The 20,434-nt window shown below is 43.2% G+C and overlaps 1 protein-coding gene across 1 annotated transcript in view; it reads right to left on the bottom strand.

The window, feature by feature from the left end:
- The window catches only part of CCSER1 (coiled-coil serine rich protein 1), a 2,320,004-nt gene that overhangs the window by 851,197 nt on the left and 1,448,373 nt on the right, over window positions 1-20,434 (bottom strand). The window contains exon 6 of the mRNA XM_069237981.1: window positions 4,613-4,826. Within this exon, the coding sequence (XP_069094082.1) occupies window positions 4,613-4,826 (214 nt within the window). The remainder of the gene's footprint in view (window positions 1-4,612; window positions 4,827-20,434) is intronic.

The raw sequence follows: 20,434 nt of genomic DNA, 5'->3' as shown, positions 1-20,434 counted from the left end.
ATATTGAAATTGCAGTGAAAAAAACAGCAATTTTTTTCTCCGTTTTACTCTATAACTTTTTCTTGAAATGTCAGATCTTTTAAAGCAATATACCGTTATGTCTGCTGGACTCTTCTGGTTGCGAGGATATATAGGGCTTGTAGGTTCATCAAGAACCCTAGGTACCCAGACAAATAAATGAGCTGCACCTTGCAGTGGGTTTTCATTCTATACCGGGTATACATTTGCTGAAATATAAAAAGTGAAACATAGCTATCAAGAAAACCTTTATATTTCCAAAATTTGCATAAGATAAGGTGTTGAAGAGCAGTGGTTATTTGCACATCTCTGAATTCAGGGGTGCCCATACTATCATGTGAATTACAGGGCATTTTTCAAATAGACATCTTTTTTACACACTGTCTTATATTTGGAAGGAAAAAGTTTAGAGAAAGACAAGGGGCAATAACACTTGTTTTGCTATTCTATGTTCCCCCAAGTCTCCTGATAAAAATGGTACCTCACTTGTGTGGGTAAGCCTAGCGCCTGTGACGGGAAATGCCCCAAAACACAAAGTGGACACATCACATTTTCCCAAAGAAAACAGAGGTGTTTTTTGCAAAGTGCCTAGCTGTGGATTTTGGCCTCTAGCTCAGCTGGCACCTAGGGAAACCTACCAAACCTGTGCATTTCTTGAAAACTAGAGACCTAGGGTAATCCCAGATGGGGTGACTTGTGGGGCTCTCACCAGGTTCTGTTACCCAGAATCCTTTGCAAACCTCAAAATGTGGCTAAAAAAACACTTTTTCCTCACATTTTGGTGACAGAAAGTTCTGGAATCTGAGAGAAGCCACAAAGTTCCTTCCTCCCAGCGTTCTCCAAAGTCTCCCGATAAAAATGGTACCTTACTTGTGAGGGTAGACACCTGAGGGAGTCAAAGGAGGTGTGACTTACGTGGATACCCCAATGTGTTCTTACCCAGAATCCTCAGTAAACCTCAAATGTAGCTAAGAAATCATATTTTTCCCACATTTCTGTGTGGGATCACAGCACCGGGATACATTTCCTACCACCCAATGTTCCCCTCAGTCTCCCGGTAAAAATGATACCTCACTTGTGTAGGTAGGCCAAGCGTTTGTGACAGGGATGAGCCAAAAGCATGTCGAAATTGAGGGGGAACGAAAGTGGGTCCAAAAGGACAGTTTGAAAAGACACATTTTTAGGCTGACAAGTGCAGCAGAAATTTTATCGGTATAGATGAGACAATGCTGAGTGGTCGGAATTTTGTGGATTCTAGCAAAGTTGCAGGTTTGCAGGGCATTGTGGGTAAGGAAATGATGCGGGGTGCATGTGAAGCTCACCACCCTGGAATCAACTAGATGTTTCGTTTTCAGATGTGTTTAGGTCTTGTGGATTTTTCTACATGGCAGAGTCTCAAAGTAAAAAAAAAGTGCAACCCTCACCATTCCAAGTGGGACGTTTTTGAGAGTTACCAAGCTCTTATGGCCCAAATGTAAAACAAAAAACAAAAATAATCAAATGTCCTCTTGCTTGCCATTGGATAAGATGTTTTAGTGTGTGGGGGAGAGCTGAAAGACTGTTAGCCCCTTCAGTTCGGGTGGGGGCATACCCAGGCCCATACTGGTTGGTAGAGGTTTTTGAACCCCCTGGGGGCAGATCCGCCTAATTATATTAGGCCGATCTGCCTTCAGGGGGGGCAGAAAAGGCCTGCAAATATTTTGCCCCCCCTGGGGAGTGGCCCTTGCCAAAGGGGCCGCTCCCCTTATGCGGAAGTAAAAAAAAAAAAAATCCCTGGTGTCTAGTGGTTTCCGATCTGCCCCCGGGGGGGGGGGAGAAATGGCCTAATAATAATTTGCCCCCCTGGCCAGGAGCGACCATTGTCCAAGGGGTCACTCCTGGAAGATAAAAAAAAATTCCCCCCCCCCGGGGGCAGATCGGCTTAATAATATTTGGCCGATCTGCTCGCAGGGGGCAGAAATGGACTAGAAATAATTTGCCTCCAAGGAGCCGCTCTTCTTATTTCAAATAGCAAAAACAAATAAAAAATCCTGGTGTCTAGTGGGCATTTCTGCTGCCCGATCACATTGCGATCGGGCAGCGGAAATGCTCAGAGAGACATGAAAGGAGAGGAAAGGCCTTTCTTCTCCTTTCATGCCTTTCTGCCCCCTCCATGTGATCCGAGGAGAAATGCTTTTGCATTTCTCCTTCGATCGAAGGCCTCTGATGAGGTCAGCGTGCTTTCATCAGATGCCAAGGGGAGGAGTCTGGGGCGGCAGGTGTGGAAGGGGAAGCGATTCCCCTTCCATCTGTGCCCAGGGGATGGGGGTGCTCGGCCATCTGGTGGAGCACTAGCACTCCCCCGGGGGCCCATAGCAGGATGAGCTGGTCTCGTCCTCGGTGCCGAGGGCGAGACCAGCTCATCCGGGGCACCCTAGGAGTTAATTTGATATGTTGAGGAAAACGCTCTGATAGATGTCAGTAACCAAGGCCTAAGCACAGAGAGTAAAGCTCTATTGCTCTACGTATTTTGTGTATTTTAATAAACCGAGGGTCTCATTTACAAGCCCCTTGCGCCACCGCTGCATCATTTTATTTACACAGTGGCAGTGCTAGCAGTGCACTACATTGCTTCATAGTCACATACTGAAGCATTGAGCCCAATGCATCAGTTTGTAAAGCACTGCGTAACATTATACCTGAATCAGGTATAATGTATGCAGTGTAGGTGTTCCCACTGAAAAAGTCACGTAGAACAGTTGCAGTGAAATTAACAACGTTTCACTGCGTCACTCTGCGATTTCAGTCGTCAAAATTTTACTGCCTGTCCAGACCAGGCATAAAATTGACAGAGGACTTTTTCCAATTTCTGATGCATCTGTGGGAAAGTATGCCTTGGAAGTCTGTTTTGTAAACACAGTGCATCTACAGTATCATTAGGGGATGTGCGGCAGGCACAAGAAATCTGACCCATCAATGATAATGTGTCAGTTTCTTGTAAATGAGGCCCCCAGTCTAGTTAGACCTGTTAGTCAAAACTATTGGTGCAAACCTTTATCATAATTAAAAGCCAGATGTAACAAGCAATGTCAATGCCAATAGGTCTGGCTTTAAAGGAATGTTGTGTGGTAATTTGAAGCATTACAAACAATAGCATGGGAATAACTATGTGTTAAAGCAAAGAACAGTAGAATAATATGGTGTGGGTTCAAATGTCAGGTGACAGTTTCACTTTCAAGCCAGAGATATACATTCATGTAGATTAATGACTGCCCTCCTCCCAGGTGCTCTGGTACCAGAGAAAACAGACACATTAATACCATTACACTGTTATATGTGTACCCCTGAAAGTTTAAGCTCAGGAATCTGGATAAGCAAGCAAAATGATCACAGCTGTATGGAGAGCAAGCAGTTTTGTTGAGGCACACAACTTTTGCCAAAACAAACGTACTTTTGACTCCCAAAATATGGACAGACCCAAAGCCTTTTCTAGTAATGGTCACTGAATAGTGTGGTGACAGCTGGCTGTTAAGCCAGACCATATACAGTAAAGCATATTTACATTCACAAACAGCATAGGACTGAGACAGAAAATAGGCCCAGACACCGAAGTAAAAGTGGCCCCCTATCAGAAAGCTAAGAAAGTAGTAGATGGGTGTAAATCAGTGCAAATTTGAACTTGTAAAGGCACGCTATAAAAATATTTTGTGAGGTTTGGAAGATTGCATGGATTTGTGCTTAATGTAGGCAATACTTGATTTAATATGAGTATCAGGGAAATAAGCAGTAAAAAAATGCCCCAGCAGCCAATAAATGAGGCACACAGTCAGCCACAAAACTGGCCCACTCACTAACCTATCAGACCAGCGCATCGGAAACTGCCTGATATTAGGAGTCAGTAACTCTTTACAGACTCATAACTTGGGATTGTGACTCCATTCTGATTTAGTATTTTGAAGGACAGTTTGTGGGTGTTCCTTCTGAGTAACCTGCATACAATGAATCAATGTTTTGTGACCATAATACAGTCTCAAAACATTGAAAAATTACTGACTCCTAAGTTGGATTGCTACCCACTCCTAAAAGGGAAGAGTTACAGGTGGAACCCTTTCCTTTCGTGAATATTTAGAAAATGGTTTTGTGCAGAGTAGGCAGAAAAACAGAGTGCATTAAAAAAGCTGTTTTACTTCATTTCAAGGCAATCAAAGACATGGTTATCTGCTGAGCCTTGCAGGCCACCATCCCTGTGGTGGTCGCCAATCAGTGTGTCACACTTTGTGACCTGTTGTATTAAGATTCATGAGGTAGCCTGGATTTTGATCAACTTCAAATCAGAATTTTATGAACCAGCTTGTTAGTATATTGGTTGGCTCGTAAAATTCTACACTGGTCGCAAAAATACTGACCGCAGATTGCGACCAGTGTTTTGCGACCAGTTTTTAGTACATTTGACCTTTAATTCCATAAGGGATTCACTGTTTCTATTCTACATGTAATTGTATATTTAACAGCATGTGTTTTCCTAGTATTTAGTTTGACAGAAACGCACCTCACCAGCTTGACAACAACTTGAGGCCTATTTGAACAGCTACTTAGAAAATGTAAAAATAATTACCTCTTGCAGAATCCTCTTCATTTTGAGGAGTAATGTCTTCACAGATGTGCAGTCCTGCATCATCAGCCGGAAAGGTAATGACTCAAGGCCCACGCTTTCTTCAAGGCTTGGGAAAGGCCAGTCCACAGATGGGCTGCTGGTTGACACTTGACTGACTCGAGCGCACCTGGAATCTCCTTGTTCTATATCCTTTGATAAGTTCAAAGAGAAGTTCCTAAAAAAACAAAAAAATCATATAGTTGAAAAACATCTGAGAATGTTGATTCTGTGTTGCACACTTTTCTAAAAATTACTTTAAACACAAAAAATTAGTTTTTATCTTTAATCCTCAACAGAACACTGCACAATAGTATTGCGAGAACTATATATGGAAACAAAGAGGCGAATAATTGGAAAAAGTAATACAATAACCTGCCTAAAATTACATTGATATCACAGGCTTGGCAAAAATGTAAGGAGTTTATCTACTGATCTAAAACCAGGGCTGAACAACTGGTCTGTCTTTACATCAGCGAAATAGCCAGTAGGGTTTAAATAGACGGTGTGGTTGCAGTCAGACAAGGTATTTAAAGTACCCATATGTTTATCCCCACTGAAATCAAAGTGTGTTCTTTAACTTGCTCTCTTTAACACCTCAACAGCTTCAGTATTCAAGTATTGGTCGATTGTGAAACACAAATGACACTTGCGGTCTCTTACCAAAAAATCATGTGTATGTTTTCTCGATTTAAAGACATATTGCATTGAATATATGCAACATAAATTTTGATTTTTCACAGTTTTCCTTGCTCTGTGTATTAGTTTTCACTGTATTCAACCATTAGAGTTTTTCAGAATACATTGTCAGTAATATAAACCTGGAAGCATATTGGTGATGGGCAGCCTCTCTATGAGTAGTGTGGAAGGGAGCCTTCACTTCATGTTCGATACTGAGTTAGGTGAGAACAACGATCAGTGCAGAGGTGGTCCACGGAGAACCACTTCCTTTTTGATTTAAACAATGTGTATTCTGCAGAATCTTCTGAATTTTGCATTTTGTTGGCTTAAGTTAGTGTCCAGCCAGCATTCTGCGTAGGTTTCCCTTTACATGCAATCTTCACTCCAGAACGTGCCAATGCACATTTCTTGTACTTGTGCAGTATTTTCCTGAAATTGTGTACAAATATTAGGTGATTTCATACACCACTGACTGGAGAGAGGTGGAAGGGTAGGAGGACAAGGTTCATTTTGCCTGCTATTCTGTCACATCACTCATTCACTGAGTGGAGGCCAATCAACACAGCATGATCACTCACACACATACACACAATATTATAACGTGCATGTGCACTTGCCTCATGACTCAACTGTGATGCACACATAGTACACAACAGTGAACCGAGTTGCCTTCATGTTCATCATCAATAAAGTATGTGTACACCTTCTGAGACTCCCAGGATCTAGCAAATACAGACTCCAGGGTACAGGCCAGCATTCATTCTTTGAATCACCAATGAAAATGCAGGATCTTAGCACATATCAGTCATTCGCATAATCATGGGAGGGTGGGCTATGCAAACGTGTGCAGCACTACTAACCTACGTGCTTGAACAGATCCCCTTACTGAATTGAGGACATTAAAAATTGATTTTGAAGGACCACTGGGCACAGAACGGATCTGTGCTTTGGCTGCCTGCACCTACAATGATAAATCTGTCTCTTTGTTGTCAGTGCTTTTGCCTATCACAGGAAGACTAAAAACACATTACAGCTATGATGCATAAAAGTAGTCTTAGATTTAGGGTCTACATATTTGGCTTAACAGTACTTTGGGATAGACAATACAAGACACCTTAAAATACGTATCCCTGATGTTGCTTGAAGTAAATATTTTTAGCTAGAGAAAATCAAATACTGCCGATTAAAATTTAAAATTGACGTTGCTAGTCATAACTAGTCATAACATTATCTTTTATTTGAGTCTTTCAAAAATGAGAAGGCAAGACAGGAAGTTTGCTTGGTAAGGATCAAATCAGACTGCAATAAACATTGTGAATAATCAACACAATGTGAACATCGTTTCCTGTGGAGATACCAAACTGCTGTTTTGGTTGCAGAGCAAGCACAAGACTTCTTTTCAGAACTCATGGGGGATTCAATATTATTTAAAACAATCAAACGAGAAGAACCCATAGGTTTTTCCCAGTTTCCATTTATTAACATTTTCTGGATATTTTATCTCAGCAAGGACGTGTCACCATTAAAATGGTTTAAGTGTAAATGTGTCAATGGGGTAGCTGGGTAGCATTCCAACTCTCCCCTTGTTGCAGTATAATGCCCAACAATTACACACTTGGGAATCCATGTTACTGACATTCTCTCTTACTTTTCCACTAAATCATCATCCCCAGAGAGACATGCCCACCAAACACCTCTCTTTTGCAGATAATCCTCCTTCACTCTCTATCTGGATGGCCTTTTTGCAGCCACCTTTACACCCCATTCACAGCTCAGCAAATCATTAGATGCCCATACTTTTAGCTCTCTAAATGTGAAGCCAGCAGCCCTTACCTCATAAGTTCTACCCTATTTGAGAAGCAATTATTGTTTTCAAAAAGCACTTACCACCACTACTCAGCAATGTCTAAGCACCCTACATCACGTATGTTGTTGTACTCAACATGATGATACTCAATATAGTGACCCTGGAAGGTTGCAGAAGATAGTTGCACTGTTCAGAATTTTTATCCTGTGTCCATCAGATCCGTACAATGCCAGGGTTTAATCACTGACCTATCTTGCCAGGTATTTGGCTACTTCCTCAGGTTTACAGCTCACGACCAACAACCATTATACTAGCATTTATTAAGTGCTTAGGAGGTGCAAGTGGCATGTGTCCACACTGTCAGCATACCTGGGGCATTTTTGTATTACAGACATGGCTGCAGATGCTTGCAAAGTCCCAGAACTACATACGAGTCAGTGTGATGTCAAGGGTGTGTTTTTTTAAAATTTGTATAGGGTGTGAGAACCCTTGTAAATTAAGAAAGATTTTGCTTATGTGCTTGCACTTCGTTATAGATGTGGAAGCAGAGTGAGGTGTTAGGGGGTGCACAGACAGTCTGTCAAATTAAGATGATGTGCAGCCAGTGTAACCACCAAAGTGACTCTTGAACTGTGAGAAAGAGGGCACTTATGGACCCGTCCGGAACCCTGAGATACCCTCACTGCAGGAAGGTGCAATTCCTTGCTACACCAACATACAGGACATTCTCTGTTTCCTTACAGATGCTGTCTGCACAGAGAAAGGTGGACCAGCAGCTTCAAACAACCAGACAGCCCCTCTTCCTTTCACTCATATGCTATTCCCAAGGCAGGTCCGCATTTGAAGCTGCACTAGGGGTAGTGCATTCGTTGTGATAAGGTGCACAGACCAAGTCTGTGCCCAGTACTCCCAATTAAAGGTACACCCTATCTATAAAACAGGTCACTCCTATCAATCAATGGGCTACTAGCTCTACAAGCATAATCTACTAACAGCATGATTTAGAGTTTGGCAGAAGAGTTACTCTGTCAAAAATGTAAGGGATCTCCTGTCAACATTTACACATGCATTGCATCCTATGGCACTTGCAATACAGTAGACATGGTAGCCATCACATTTGTGATGGAGTATCCCATCTGCCAAGCTCTAAATCAGTCTCTCAATTTCCTTCTCTCAGAGGAAGAGCCATATTGATTAAGTAAGGTCCTAATTCCAATATCTCTTATCTGAAAAATACAATGAGCTGGCAGAGCTGTGGATCCCATCATTCACATTGTATTATCCATATCGCACCAATCACTAACTGCTTGCCATCTCTGCCTGGGTAGCACTGGGTAGCACTAACTTTCTCATTTTAAACATGACCTAATGGAGAGGAAGGATGAGCAAGTGGTGGCCCACCATGTCTGAGCACCGTTCGCTACCCACCTAACCACCTCCTCTTCCAAGTCTCCTTGAGTCCAGGGGATTCTAGTGTGCTGATGAGGGGGAGATGATTCCTATTCCGTCACAGCACGAGGGACCAGGGTATTTTTGTTTAATTCCTTCCCTGTTAACCACAAACAGACAAGAGGGAATTGCGGTATTCCCTCATCAGCAATGCACATGCGGGTGACGTTTTCTACTTCTGTGCTCAGTGTTTATTTGACATTTTTTTAAATAGAGATCTTGTTTAGTTCATTTCTATTCCTACTATACATATTTTTATTCACTTATGCCTTAAACCTATAAGATAGTAAAACTGTAAATTATTTTGAAGTATTTCAATGCACATAATTTGCCTCATCATTACCTAAGTGCATATTTTAATTTACTCCATTTAAGTTTTTTAGTTGGGTATAGTAGAAAGAGGCCTCCAGGCACAAGCCTCTTCATACCATGTAAAGAAAATATTCTCTATTAAAAATGATGAACATTTATGGCTCTGAATCATTGTGTACTTAATTTTGATTGCTTTGGACGCATATTTGCAATACGAATGCAATCTGCATTACCTACGAGTCATTGCTACAGTTTAAGAAGATGAAAGGGAGTTCTTGGTTTTGAGCAATGTTCTAATTGAAAATTAGTGATCTCACAGTGACCTTAAATCAGCTCTAACTGTCTGCCAATGTCATGTGCGGGCCTAAGGTGAACAGTATCTATAGGAAATATTTCTAGGTACAAAACAGCGTGTACAGCTAATGCATTATGCACATAGTTGGTTTCCCAAACACAAAACAGTGATGTTATGGTTGGCTGACATTTTAAATGTACAAAAGCATAGAAATCCTCCTGTTAAAGTTTAAGAGTTATTTCAAGTAACTATAACCTGTCCCCCAAGGTAACTATAACTCACGCCCCTGCCATGCACAGTTTATCTATAAATAATTTTACAACAAATGTTACAGTGATATTATCAATGATGGTACAAGAGGTGTCATGAGTGCTGTAATATCTGGGGTAAGTAGCAGTGCATGGCAAGGATGAGTTATAGTTACTTGAAATAACTCTAACAGGTGAAATACTATGGTTTTCAAAATTTTCATTGTGAGCCTAACTATAACATCCCTGTAACCTTTGTTTTTTTAAGGAATTTCTATGTTTTTTTTTAATGTAAAGTAATTTTAATTACTATGGCCCTCATTACAACCTTGGCGGTCTTTTCAAAAGACCGCTGAGGCTGCAGGTGCCAGAATATCACCAATGCTGGAGGTATTTCTGACTCCCTATTATGACTTTTCCGCTGGACCAGCGGACAGTAACAGTGTTACCTTCCACTGGTCCAGCGTAAAAGTCACATCAACATTGCTGCTGGCTCGTAATAGAGCCGGCGGCAATGCTGATGTGCAGCAGGTGCAGTAGCACCTGTCGCTCATTTAAATAAGCAACAGGGCTATGCCTGGGGGCCCCTGCACTGCCCATGCCAAGTGCATGGGCAGTGCAGCGGCCCCAGGGGCATCCCAAGTCCCCCTTACCACCAGCCTTTCCATGGCGGTGTTTTACCGCCTTGGCCAGGCTGACGGTGGGGACTCATAATCCCCAGGGAGAAAGCCTGGCAGTATAGTGGAGGGGCAGGCGGTATGGCCGTGGCTATAGCACCACAGTCATAATAGCTGGCGGAACAACACCAGCCTGTTGGCGGTGTTACCGCCAGCTTACTGACGGCCGCCAGGGTCATAATGAAGCCCTATATGTTAATCCAACCGCCACCACCCACAGCCTTCAGCCAATGCGCAGCTGGGGTTGGCAGCATGGCCTGGCCTGAGACCAACCCCCTATAACAACCCAACCCTGTGCCACACACACCCTTCGGCCATTTGCAGCACCAATGCTGCACCACTTAAAATGACAAATAGAATTAAATGTATTTGACAAGTAAAAAGAGTAAGCCCTTTTTCTGTATGTGCCTTATATTTTTGAAGTTGAAAAGAATTTAAAGCTGAGAAATGACACACATAGACTGGAACCATCAATCGTCTCTGTGAGGATCAGAGACCTTAACCACTAGGCCACAGGTGATTCCTTAGTGTGCACTCTCCAGACATCTCTATGACATTCAAGTCAAAGATGGTGATGGGAAAAAAGGTAAATGATCCATCACTAGGAATATGTAACATTCTAAACACTAGTAAATAAACAGATCCAGTGCCATGAGATACCAGGCTTTGAACATTCAACCTACTGAGTGACACTTCAAGAGATTTACCAATAAGAAAGACGTGATTCTTTTCTGCTGTGCATCAAAACATAACTATAATATTCCAACCAAACAACTTGCTTGTTAGCAGCTTTCAAGTCATTCTATGGCAAGACTATCGTTATTGCAATGGTCTCTGTATAAAATGACTTCAAAGAGGGACACAAGCAGGATGTTTGGTGAAAGGACAGGACCACATGCAGAGCCTCAAGTAGGGGGCTGCAGCGGACCCTCAGACTGATAGTATGTGATTCCTTTGCTCATTAAGTACTCTTTAAATAGTCATTTTAAGCTTGAACTATTTTCTGTAATATTGAAAGATAGCGTTTTAACAGAACAATAGTGTTTTAACCAAATACTTCTTTTACTGGTTTTCTCTGCCTCCCCCAGGCATGTATTCAGTGGCCTCTGGTGGGATCTAAGCTGCTTTGCAGTGCATTTTTGGGTGGAGAGATTTCACAAGGGTCTCTCACTAGCCCTCCCCTTACCTCTGTGCCGCCTTACTGTGTCTCCCGACCACTTTCCCTCCCTTCTCCTCTCAATCACAGTGCCCTCCCGGACGCTATTTTTCTTTTCTTTCGGTGCAATAGACTGCCACCATCTTGGGTTGCGGTCTAGTTGCAGCCTACTGCTTCCCTTACCCCATTTACGGGTCGCGATGTAGCGGACGTGCAGCAGACCTCAGACTGATAGTAGGTGATTCCTGTACTTGTTAAATACTCGTTAAACACTCATTATAAGCTTTAACTATTTTATGTAATATGGTAAGAAAGGGTTTTAACAGAACAATAGTGTTTTTAACCAAATACTTCTCTTACTAGTTTTCTCTGCCTCACCCCAGGTCCATGTTCATTGGTCTCTGGTGGTGTTCAAGCTGCTTTGCAGTGACTTTTTTTGTGTAGATTATACAAGGGCCTCTCTTTAACCCTCCGTTTACCTCTGTGCCTCCTCACTGTGTCTCCCGACCATTTTCCTCCCTCCTCTTCTCAATCACAGTGCCCTTCCGTCTGCCGTTTTTCCTCTTCTTTTGGTGCCATGGCAGCGGCCATCTTGGGTTGCGGTCTAGTTGCCACCTACTGCTTCCCTGGCCCCATATAAGGGTTGAAATGTAGCAGAGGCACAGCAGACCCTCGGACTGATAGTAGGTGATTCCTGTACTAGTTAAATACTCATTTTACGCTTTAACTATTTAAGTAACATGGAAAGATAGCGTTTTAACAGAACAATAGTGTTTGTAACCAATTACTTCTCTTACTAGTTTTCTCTGCTTCACCCCAGGCCCATGTTCATTGGTCTCTGGTGGGGTCTAAGCTGCTTTGCAGCTACTTTTTTGGGGGGGAGATTTCACAAGGGACTCTCTCTAACCCTTCACTTACCTCTGTGCCCCCTCACTGTGTCTCACAACCATTTTCCATTCCTCCTCCTCTCAATCACAGTGCCCTCCCAGCCGCCATTTTTCCTCTTCTTTTGGTGCCTTAGACAGCCACCATCTTGGGTTGCAGTCTAGTTGGCGCCTACTGCTTCCCTGACCCTATGTAAGGGTCGCTATGCAGCGGACACGCAGCAGAACCTCAGACTGATAGTGGGTGATTTGTGTGCTCGATAAGTACTCATTTTAAGCTTTAACTATTTTATGTAATATCGAAAGACATCATTTTAACAGAACAATGTTTTTTTTAACAAAATACTTCTTTTACTGGTTTTCTCTGCCTCCCCCCCAGGCCTGTGGTCAGTGGCCTCTGGTGGGGGTCTAAGCTGCTTTGCAGCAACTTTTGTTTGAGGGGATTTCATAAGGGCCTCTCTCTTGCCCTCTGCTTACTTCTGTGCCTCCTCACTGTGTCTCCTGACCAATTTCCCACATCATCCTCTCAATCATAGTGGCCTCCCAGCCACCATTTTTCCTCTTCTTTCAGTGCCATAGACAGCCGCCATCTTGGGTTGCGGTCTAGGTGCCACCTGCTGCTTCCCTGACCCCAAATAAGGGTCACGATGCAGCGGACGTGCTGCTGGTGTGCCAAAGGCACGTCTAAGGCAAGCCCATCTGCGCCCATCCGCGCCCGAACGGGCCTAGGGGCCAGGAACTCTGTCCCTTCTAAACCCAGAGAGTACATATACTCTTCTCATTCTCTGTATGCATTCAGTTTGTCAGCACATTTCTCTCACAGGCATCTTAATATGGTCAGGCATCAATTGTCACTGGTCATTACAATCTGAATCGGTTACAGCCCCATGTGCTCAAGACAGTCCCTCCAGTCTGTCCCTTCTTACTAACTGTCAGTCTCTTGCCATGCACAAATTTGACATAAACCTTCTCCTAGATGAGCTACATCCTGAAGCCTTATTCTTAACTGAAAAATGGCTCCATGAGGAGTCCTCTCCTGATATGGTCCTCCCACTTCCCCAGGGTTACCTGATAAACAGGTTGGACAGTGTCAATGGCAGAGGTGGTGGAATCGCCATAAATATATAAGGAGACATTAAAATGTACTTTCCATCTCTAACCCTCCCTGGTTACGAAAGCATGTATTTCTCCCTCACACTTAGCTCCTCATTTACATTTTCTGGGGCTTTGATATATCGCCCCCCTGGCCCCTCTGACATTTTTATTTAATCTCTTCATGATTTGGTTTCGGACTTAGTCAGCAATAAACCAAATTTTAATATTCATGTAGATGATGTATGCAATTCAGCCGCCAAAAATCTTCTATTTGATCTGGCAGCACTAGGATTGGTTCAGCTAATTAGCGGTCCGACCCACTCCAGGGGTAACACTATTGACCTTGTCTTCAGTAATATTACTGACTTGACCTTCCTGCCCCCTCGCCCTTTGCCCTGGTCTGACCACTCACTAATCATATGGGAGCTTCCCATCTCTAAGGTTCATAGAACACCCCTTACAATAAAACTATTGCAACGCCGCTGGCATAAGTACAATCCTAATGACTGGGGCACCACTCTAAAAGGCCTTAAACCTAATCTTACCATTCTAGAAGGTCCTAAACCTAATCTCATTGGCTACCCCACTCTCCTCTCTGAGAAGTTTAATGGATGGATCACCGATGCTCTTGACACTAAATTACTGGTGGCCACTATAACACGAGGTCGACATAAAATTAGCGCTCCTTGGTTTTCTCCCCACCTTCACCTTTTAAGAAAGCAATGTAAAGGCTTCAGGAGAAACTGGAGAAAGACTCATGATATCCTTTTAAAAGATGAGTATCGGAAAGCAATCAGACACTATCACTCAGAAATCAGAGCAGCTCAGTCATCTTATTATGCGACAAAATTGAACAATCCTCAAATACCCCTAAGGAAGTCTTTCAAATCTTTAAAGGGATTGTCCACCCCCCTTCGCACTCAAGCCTTCCAGATGCTTCACAAGAAAATAGCAACAATTCTGCCAACTTTTTTCAAAGGAAAATCCTTGGCATCTGTTCTGCTTTTCCGGATAAACCTCATTGGTCAAATGAATCCATCAGCCTTTCTGCTCCTCAAATTCATATTATCTCATCCTTCCCCCCTCTCACAGAAGATCTGGTTATTACCCTCCTTCAAAGTCTAAAGTCAGGTTCTCCCCTCAAACCAGCACCTCCCCCCATCTTGGCCTTGGGGTCAGCAGTCAGAGCCCCGGTCATGACCGATCTTCTCAACTCTTCCCTTACCTTGAGCTACGTCCCACGTCAGTGGAAGCATGCTATTGTTGAGACCCCATTGAAAAAGCCCCACAGTGATGCATCTCTCCTTAATAATTACAGGCCTATCTCATTGTGGCCGGTGGTGTCTAAATTAATTGAAAAACACATGAATAGACATCTTACAGACTTTCTTGAGGATTATAATTTCCTTCATCATACGCAATGGGTTTTAGGCCTTAACATAGTACTGAGACTGCACTTCTCGCAGTTATGGAAGAGGTTAGAAGGCACCTTGATCAAGGGAGCGTGGCAGCCATCATTCTACTCAATCTCAGTGTGGCCTTTGTTACGGTTGACCATTCTACACTCATCCAGAGAATGTTGGATGCTGGGATTTCTGGCAATGCGTTAAAATGACTCTCCTCCTTTCTGGAGGATAGTACTTTTCAAGTTCTCGATCATTCCCATTTTTCTAAATGTGTTTCACTCAACTGTGGGGTCCCTCAGAGCTCTTCCCTGAGCCCCACTTTGTTTAATCTTTACTTGTATTCGTTAGCGGAGGTTATAAAACCATTTGGCCTGACGCTGGTCTCCTATGCTGACGATATTCAATTGGTTTTCTCTTTCTCTACTAAATCTAATAACGATCACTCCTCTCTGATGCCTTGTCTCCAAGCAGTGACCAGATGGATGTCTTACTGCAAACTAAGACTTAACGAAGAAAAAACTGAAGTAATGTTATTTGGGAACCACCTCTCTCAAGGGCTCTAGCCAACTATTCCGGAGTCTCTGAAAGCTCTGCCTCTTCCTAAAGATAAGATAAAAAGCCTAGGAGTCTGGGTCGACTCACGGCTTAGCATGGACCTTCAATCCAAAATGACAGCAGCTAGCTGTTTTAGCCTATTAAGACTTTTAAGGAAAGTTTTCAAAATTTTTCCCATTCTTAGCGAGGAAGCTCTTAGTGCAGGCCCTGATTATTTTGTGCCTGGATTATGGCAATGCTCTTTACCTTGGCTCCCCCAAGTATGTAGTAAAAAGACTGCAGGTTGTCCAGAAGGCCGATGAGCAGCTCCTCTTTAACGTTCCCAGACATCAATCTGCTAAATCTTCTATCTCCTTTCTCCACTGGCTTTGGGTGGAACAGGGGATACCGTTTAAATCTCTCTGCTTGATGCATAGAGCCTTACACAATAGAGGTCCATCCCTACTAAGATCTATTGCCTCCTTTTATATGCCTTCCAGGTCTCTCAGATCCTCAACATCGGTAGTGGTCCGGCTTACTTGAGTGAAGAGAGCTAGGTGGGGCGGTAGATCCTTGTCCTACTTAGGAGCCAAGCTCTGGAACTCCCACAAGAGACCCAGCTAACTGTCAAGAACTTCCCTTCCGTAAAGCACTTAAAACCTGGATGTTTCGAGCATAAACCCCTTGTTGGTTTGTGCAGTTCTACCTTAGTGCTGGGATGCCTCCAGGTAGCCATGCACTCTACAAAAACTCTAAACTAAACATCAGCTCCCTGCTTGCGGGAACAATGTTTTCATCTCTTTCCCTGCACCCATGTTTGCATGCAGGGAAAGAGATGAAACTCCACTTTCAGCAAGCAGTAGCTGTTTGACAGCTCCTTCTTGGTGAAAGAGGAGTTATGTTTATTTTTGCTTGGTGGGAGCCCTCAGCTACCTCCCAAGGGTGGGCACCTCAGGGAGCAGGAGCTGATCTAGGGGTTGGGAGCCATCTACGGCTCCAAGGGGGGCGGGGGGCAGTGGCCCCCCTCCATCTTTTGAAATTTGCCCAGAGGACGTGGCGGTTTCTGTGGTGTGGGGGGTACAACACACCACACATACATAACAGTGCTTTGCTCAGGGAGATGGCAGTCCCTGGGGCAAAGGGGGCCACACGGACCCCCACAAACATTATAGTCTCCCGGGCATGGGGGGTGCCTCGCAGGCCCCTCACATAGATTACAATTCATTGCTCCATAGAGGTGGCAATCCCTGGGGTGCACAACATCTCTCCATATTCATAATGAATAGCTCCGGGTCGGTGGTAGACCCCAGGGCTTCTATAAGCCCAAGGAGGGGGGCCCGTGTGCCCCCTCATATATTTGCCACAATGCCACCGGCCCACCCGGGGTAATATTAATACCAAGTACCGGAGACGGTTATTTCACAGGGAAATTCACAAATATTCACAAATGTGAATTTAAAAAGAAAATGCTTTTAAGCTCCGGGGGATCACTGGGGAACCCTTGATCCAAGGCTAGGGGCTTAGGATAAACATACCCTGCCCCATTTTCTTTTTTTTTAGGTTTGTTTTTGAGACTCGGCTGAAGCCAAGTCTCAAAATGGCTGACAACACTTCCTGGATGAAGTGTTGGCAGCCAATCTGCACAAGATGGGGAGGATTTGTGAAGTCTTTGCGTCTCTAGACATACAAATTTGGTTTTCCTTTAATTTCTCTTAAACTACTGAATGGATTTACACCAAATAGTGTAGTCTGCGTACTAAAAGCTACCTATCTGACAAAGTTGGTGTAATTTTGTGCAGTGGTTCGGGCTGTAGTTGTGTTCAAAACTCCTATGTGACTTACCATTGGAAATGCACTGTTTGTGACCCCCCCCCTTTTATCCGCCCGCACTTGACGGATCACCCCAAAACTTTCTATGCACAAGTAGATTCTTGGGCACACTTTTTTGGAAACTTTCGTGAAGATTCTTCAAATGGTGGCTTTTTCTGGTCAAACTAGGTGCTAACTATAACTACATATTGATGACCGTAATAAAGATCTTGTATATACATATATATGTTATACATATATGATATATATATATATATATGATAATTAACCGGCCTGTCCAGCCGGGAAGGCAGCACCACTGCACATCGAAGCAGGTCTGTGTGACTAAAAATGGATTGTCACATAAGAGCAATCAGGTTGGGTTATTCACAGCAAATCTGACAATTTTACTTTGGATTTGCCTACAAAGGTTTTGCACTTTGGGTCATTATTTCGTTTGGCTCCAGCAACCCACTTGGGGCAAAATGAAAAAATTGCAGGACCACCACAACCAGCATGCACTGCTCACTTGAGAGGCCCACTGGGGCGGACTAGTAATTAAAGAGAATAATCAGGTGCCTGTAATTAGACAAGCTGAAGCCATGCCGGTCTTTTCAGTAAGAAAGAGATGCCTGGAACACCTCCAGCACTGGCTGCACCTACGAGGGTGAAACACTTTTATATTTTTCTCTGCTGAAGAAAGGATTGACCTTGAAACACGTGTCCAGAGATGATTTTATAACTTAAGGCCTGGAATAATGAAACTGCTTAAAGAATTCACTATGAGTTGCTGGCTATGCTTTTTCTTCCCGTTTATATAACCTGTTGGGAGTGCGCTTTCACATGAGGACAACTTCGTTTTTGATATATATATATATATATATATATATATATATATATATATAGAGAGAGAGAGAGAGAGAGAGAGAGAGAGAGAGATTGTTGGGAAAACCTATTTCCCCAATACAAACCCAGTTTAAACTATACAAAGTTTCAAAATTCTTAAGTTATAGTTATAACTTTCATTTACAATTTATGCTGCAAGTCTTTATAAATGAGCTCCTGCAGCCACAACCATCCTGTTGTAAAATAGAGTAGCCTGCAGTTATTGCTGCTACCAAATCAGGGCCTGAAACTTCAGATGCCCAAGATCCAGTACTAGAAAGACAGTCTAGATGGAGGGAGATAATGAGTTCATGAATTTCAATGTTATGTTTGATGAGGGAACACACAACAAATATGGGGACAAATCGTGGTGCCAGCAACTAAATTTGTAATAATTCTCATCATACTGGGCAAATAGGTGGTTTTTACTAGCAGTCTGAACTTGTACTTACAACAGGGACAACTGAAATTCCTCCCATTACTTAGGTCTGCCTTAACACAATTACTGAACTTCCCTGGTTGAAGATGCTCTAAAAGCAGCATATAGGAACAGCTGACTGGGGAGGAGATAGAGTAATCTAACACAAAACCAGCAACTTTCCTGGTCTCTGGGACCCATTGTGTGTGATTGCTGTGCACCCATGCCTACATGGTTCTTAAATAGGCGGCTCTAGTAATTGCAGAGCACCTATCCTGCTAACATTCCCCCAAAATGGCTGCAGAAAAAGTCAATTAGGAAGTGGGCAGCAAAGAAGTCCCTCCGCACAAACGAGGATACTGGGGTGGACCGGAAAGTCAGTGCACCAAAAGAATACAAAATGCCACATGTAAAATATCAGCCCAAAATAAACTACACAAAACAGTAAAAAACATAAGAACAGAAAAATCAATAAGATATGCTCCCTCTAATGAAATGCCCAAGCGATCAAAATCTTACCTGCTAATGGCTGCATGTCTGCGTCGACATGGTCTTTAAATAGGCAGCTCTAGTAATGGCAGAACGCCTGACCTGCTAACCTTCCCCCAAAATGGCTACCAAGCAAGTCAACCACAAAGTGGTGCAGCAAAAAAGAATCTGCACAAACGGGGAAAATGCGGTGAACAGGAGAGCCAATGGCTCAAAAGAATTCAAATTGCCATGTGTAAAATATCAGCACAAAATAAAACACATAAATAAAAAACTCATAAGAACATTAAAATCAATAAATGCCCAAGAGATCAAAATCTTGCCTGCTAATGACATTGGGTGGTGGGTGGTGTGTCGCTGAGTGTCATACAGTGTAATACAGTGGCTTAGAGTGGATGGGCATAGAATTGAGTAGAGTGGCATAGAGTATTGTAGAGTGTTCTAAAGTAGAGCTGCATACAATTGAGTAAAATGTCAGACAGTGGAGAGGCGGAAAGTGGAGTATAGTACAGTGGCATAGACTGGTATAATGAGTGGTAGAGTGCAGTGTACTGTTGTGGAATACACTAGAGTAGGTAGTGTAGAGTTAATTAAAGTGTCATAGAGTGGAGTGGTGTGTTGTAGACCATTGTGGTGTGGAGTACAGAAGTGTGCTACAGTGGATTGGCATACATTGTTATAGAGTACAATGACACTGTTTGGCATAGAGTGGAGTAGTACACAGTAGAGTAGTGTAGTAGAGTGGAGCACCTTGTCAGAGTAGTGTGGAGTAAAGTGGGGTGCAGTGGCATACAAAGAGTTGCGTACAGTGTTGTATAGTGGACTAGAGTATTGTAGAGTAAAAAATGGCACAGAGTGCAGTAGAGTTTTATAGAGTGGAGTTATATAGAATGGAGGAGAGTACACTGGAGTGGCTTAGAATGTAGTGTACCGTGGAGTGCCTTAAAGTAAAATAGCTTAGAGGGGAGTAGTGTAAACTGAGTGGCATACAGTGGAGGGGCATAGAGTGTAATAGAGTATAGTGTAATAGCCTATAGTGGAGTGGTGTACATTGTAATACTGTATAGCGTAGCAGCATTCAGTGGAGAGATTTAGACTGGAGTGGTGTACTGTTGCGTGGGGTAGAGTGTGATAACATACAGTGGAGTGGAATACCATACAGTAGAGGACCAAAGATTGAAAGAGCAATAGCACAGAATGGAGTGCCATGTAGTGGTACAGCGGTGAGTGGAGTACAGAAACGTGGCATAGAGCAGAATAGCATTGAGTGGAACAGCATGGAGGTGGATAGCATAGAATGAAGTGGGGTACAGTGGAGTGATGTACACTGTAGTAGTGCACAGTAGAGTGGGGTAGAGTGGAGTAGCATATACTGGAGTGGTATACAATGGAGTGGGGTAGACTGTAGTGGCATCCACCTGACTAGCATAGAAAGGAGTGGCATAGAGTGGAGAGGTGTACACCGGAGTGGCGTAATACTGGAGTAGTATACAGTATAATAGTGTAGAGTGGAGTGGTGTACAGTAGAGTGGCATAGACTGGAACAGCGTATAGTGGAGTAGCGTACAGTGCAGTGGCATACAGTGAAGTGGTGTAGATTGGAGTGGCGTATGCTTGAATGTGGTACAGCGCAATAACACA

This window comes from Pleurodeles waltl, chromosome 1_2 (genome assembly GCF_031143425.1).
Source record: "Pleurodeles waltl isolate 20211129_DDA chromosome 1_2, aPleWal1.hap1.20221129, whole genome shotgun sequence".
NCBI lineage: Eukaryota > Metazoa > Chordata > Amphibia > Caudata > Salamandridae > Pleurodeles > Pleurodeles waltl.
The sequence above is the reverse complement of the archived record's forward strand: the minus strand, read 5'-3'. Positions and strand labels throughout refer to the sequence as shown.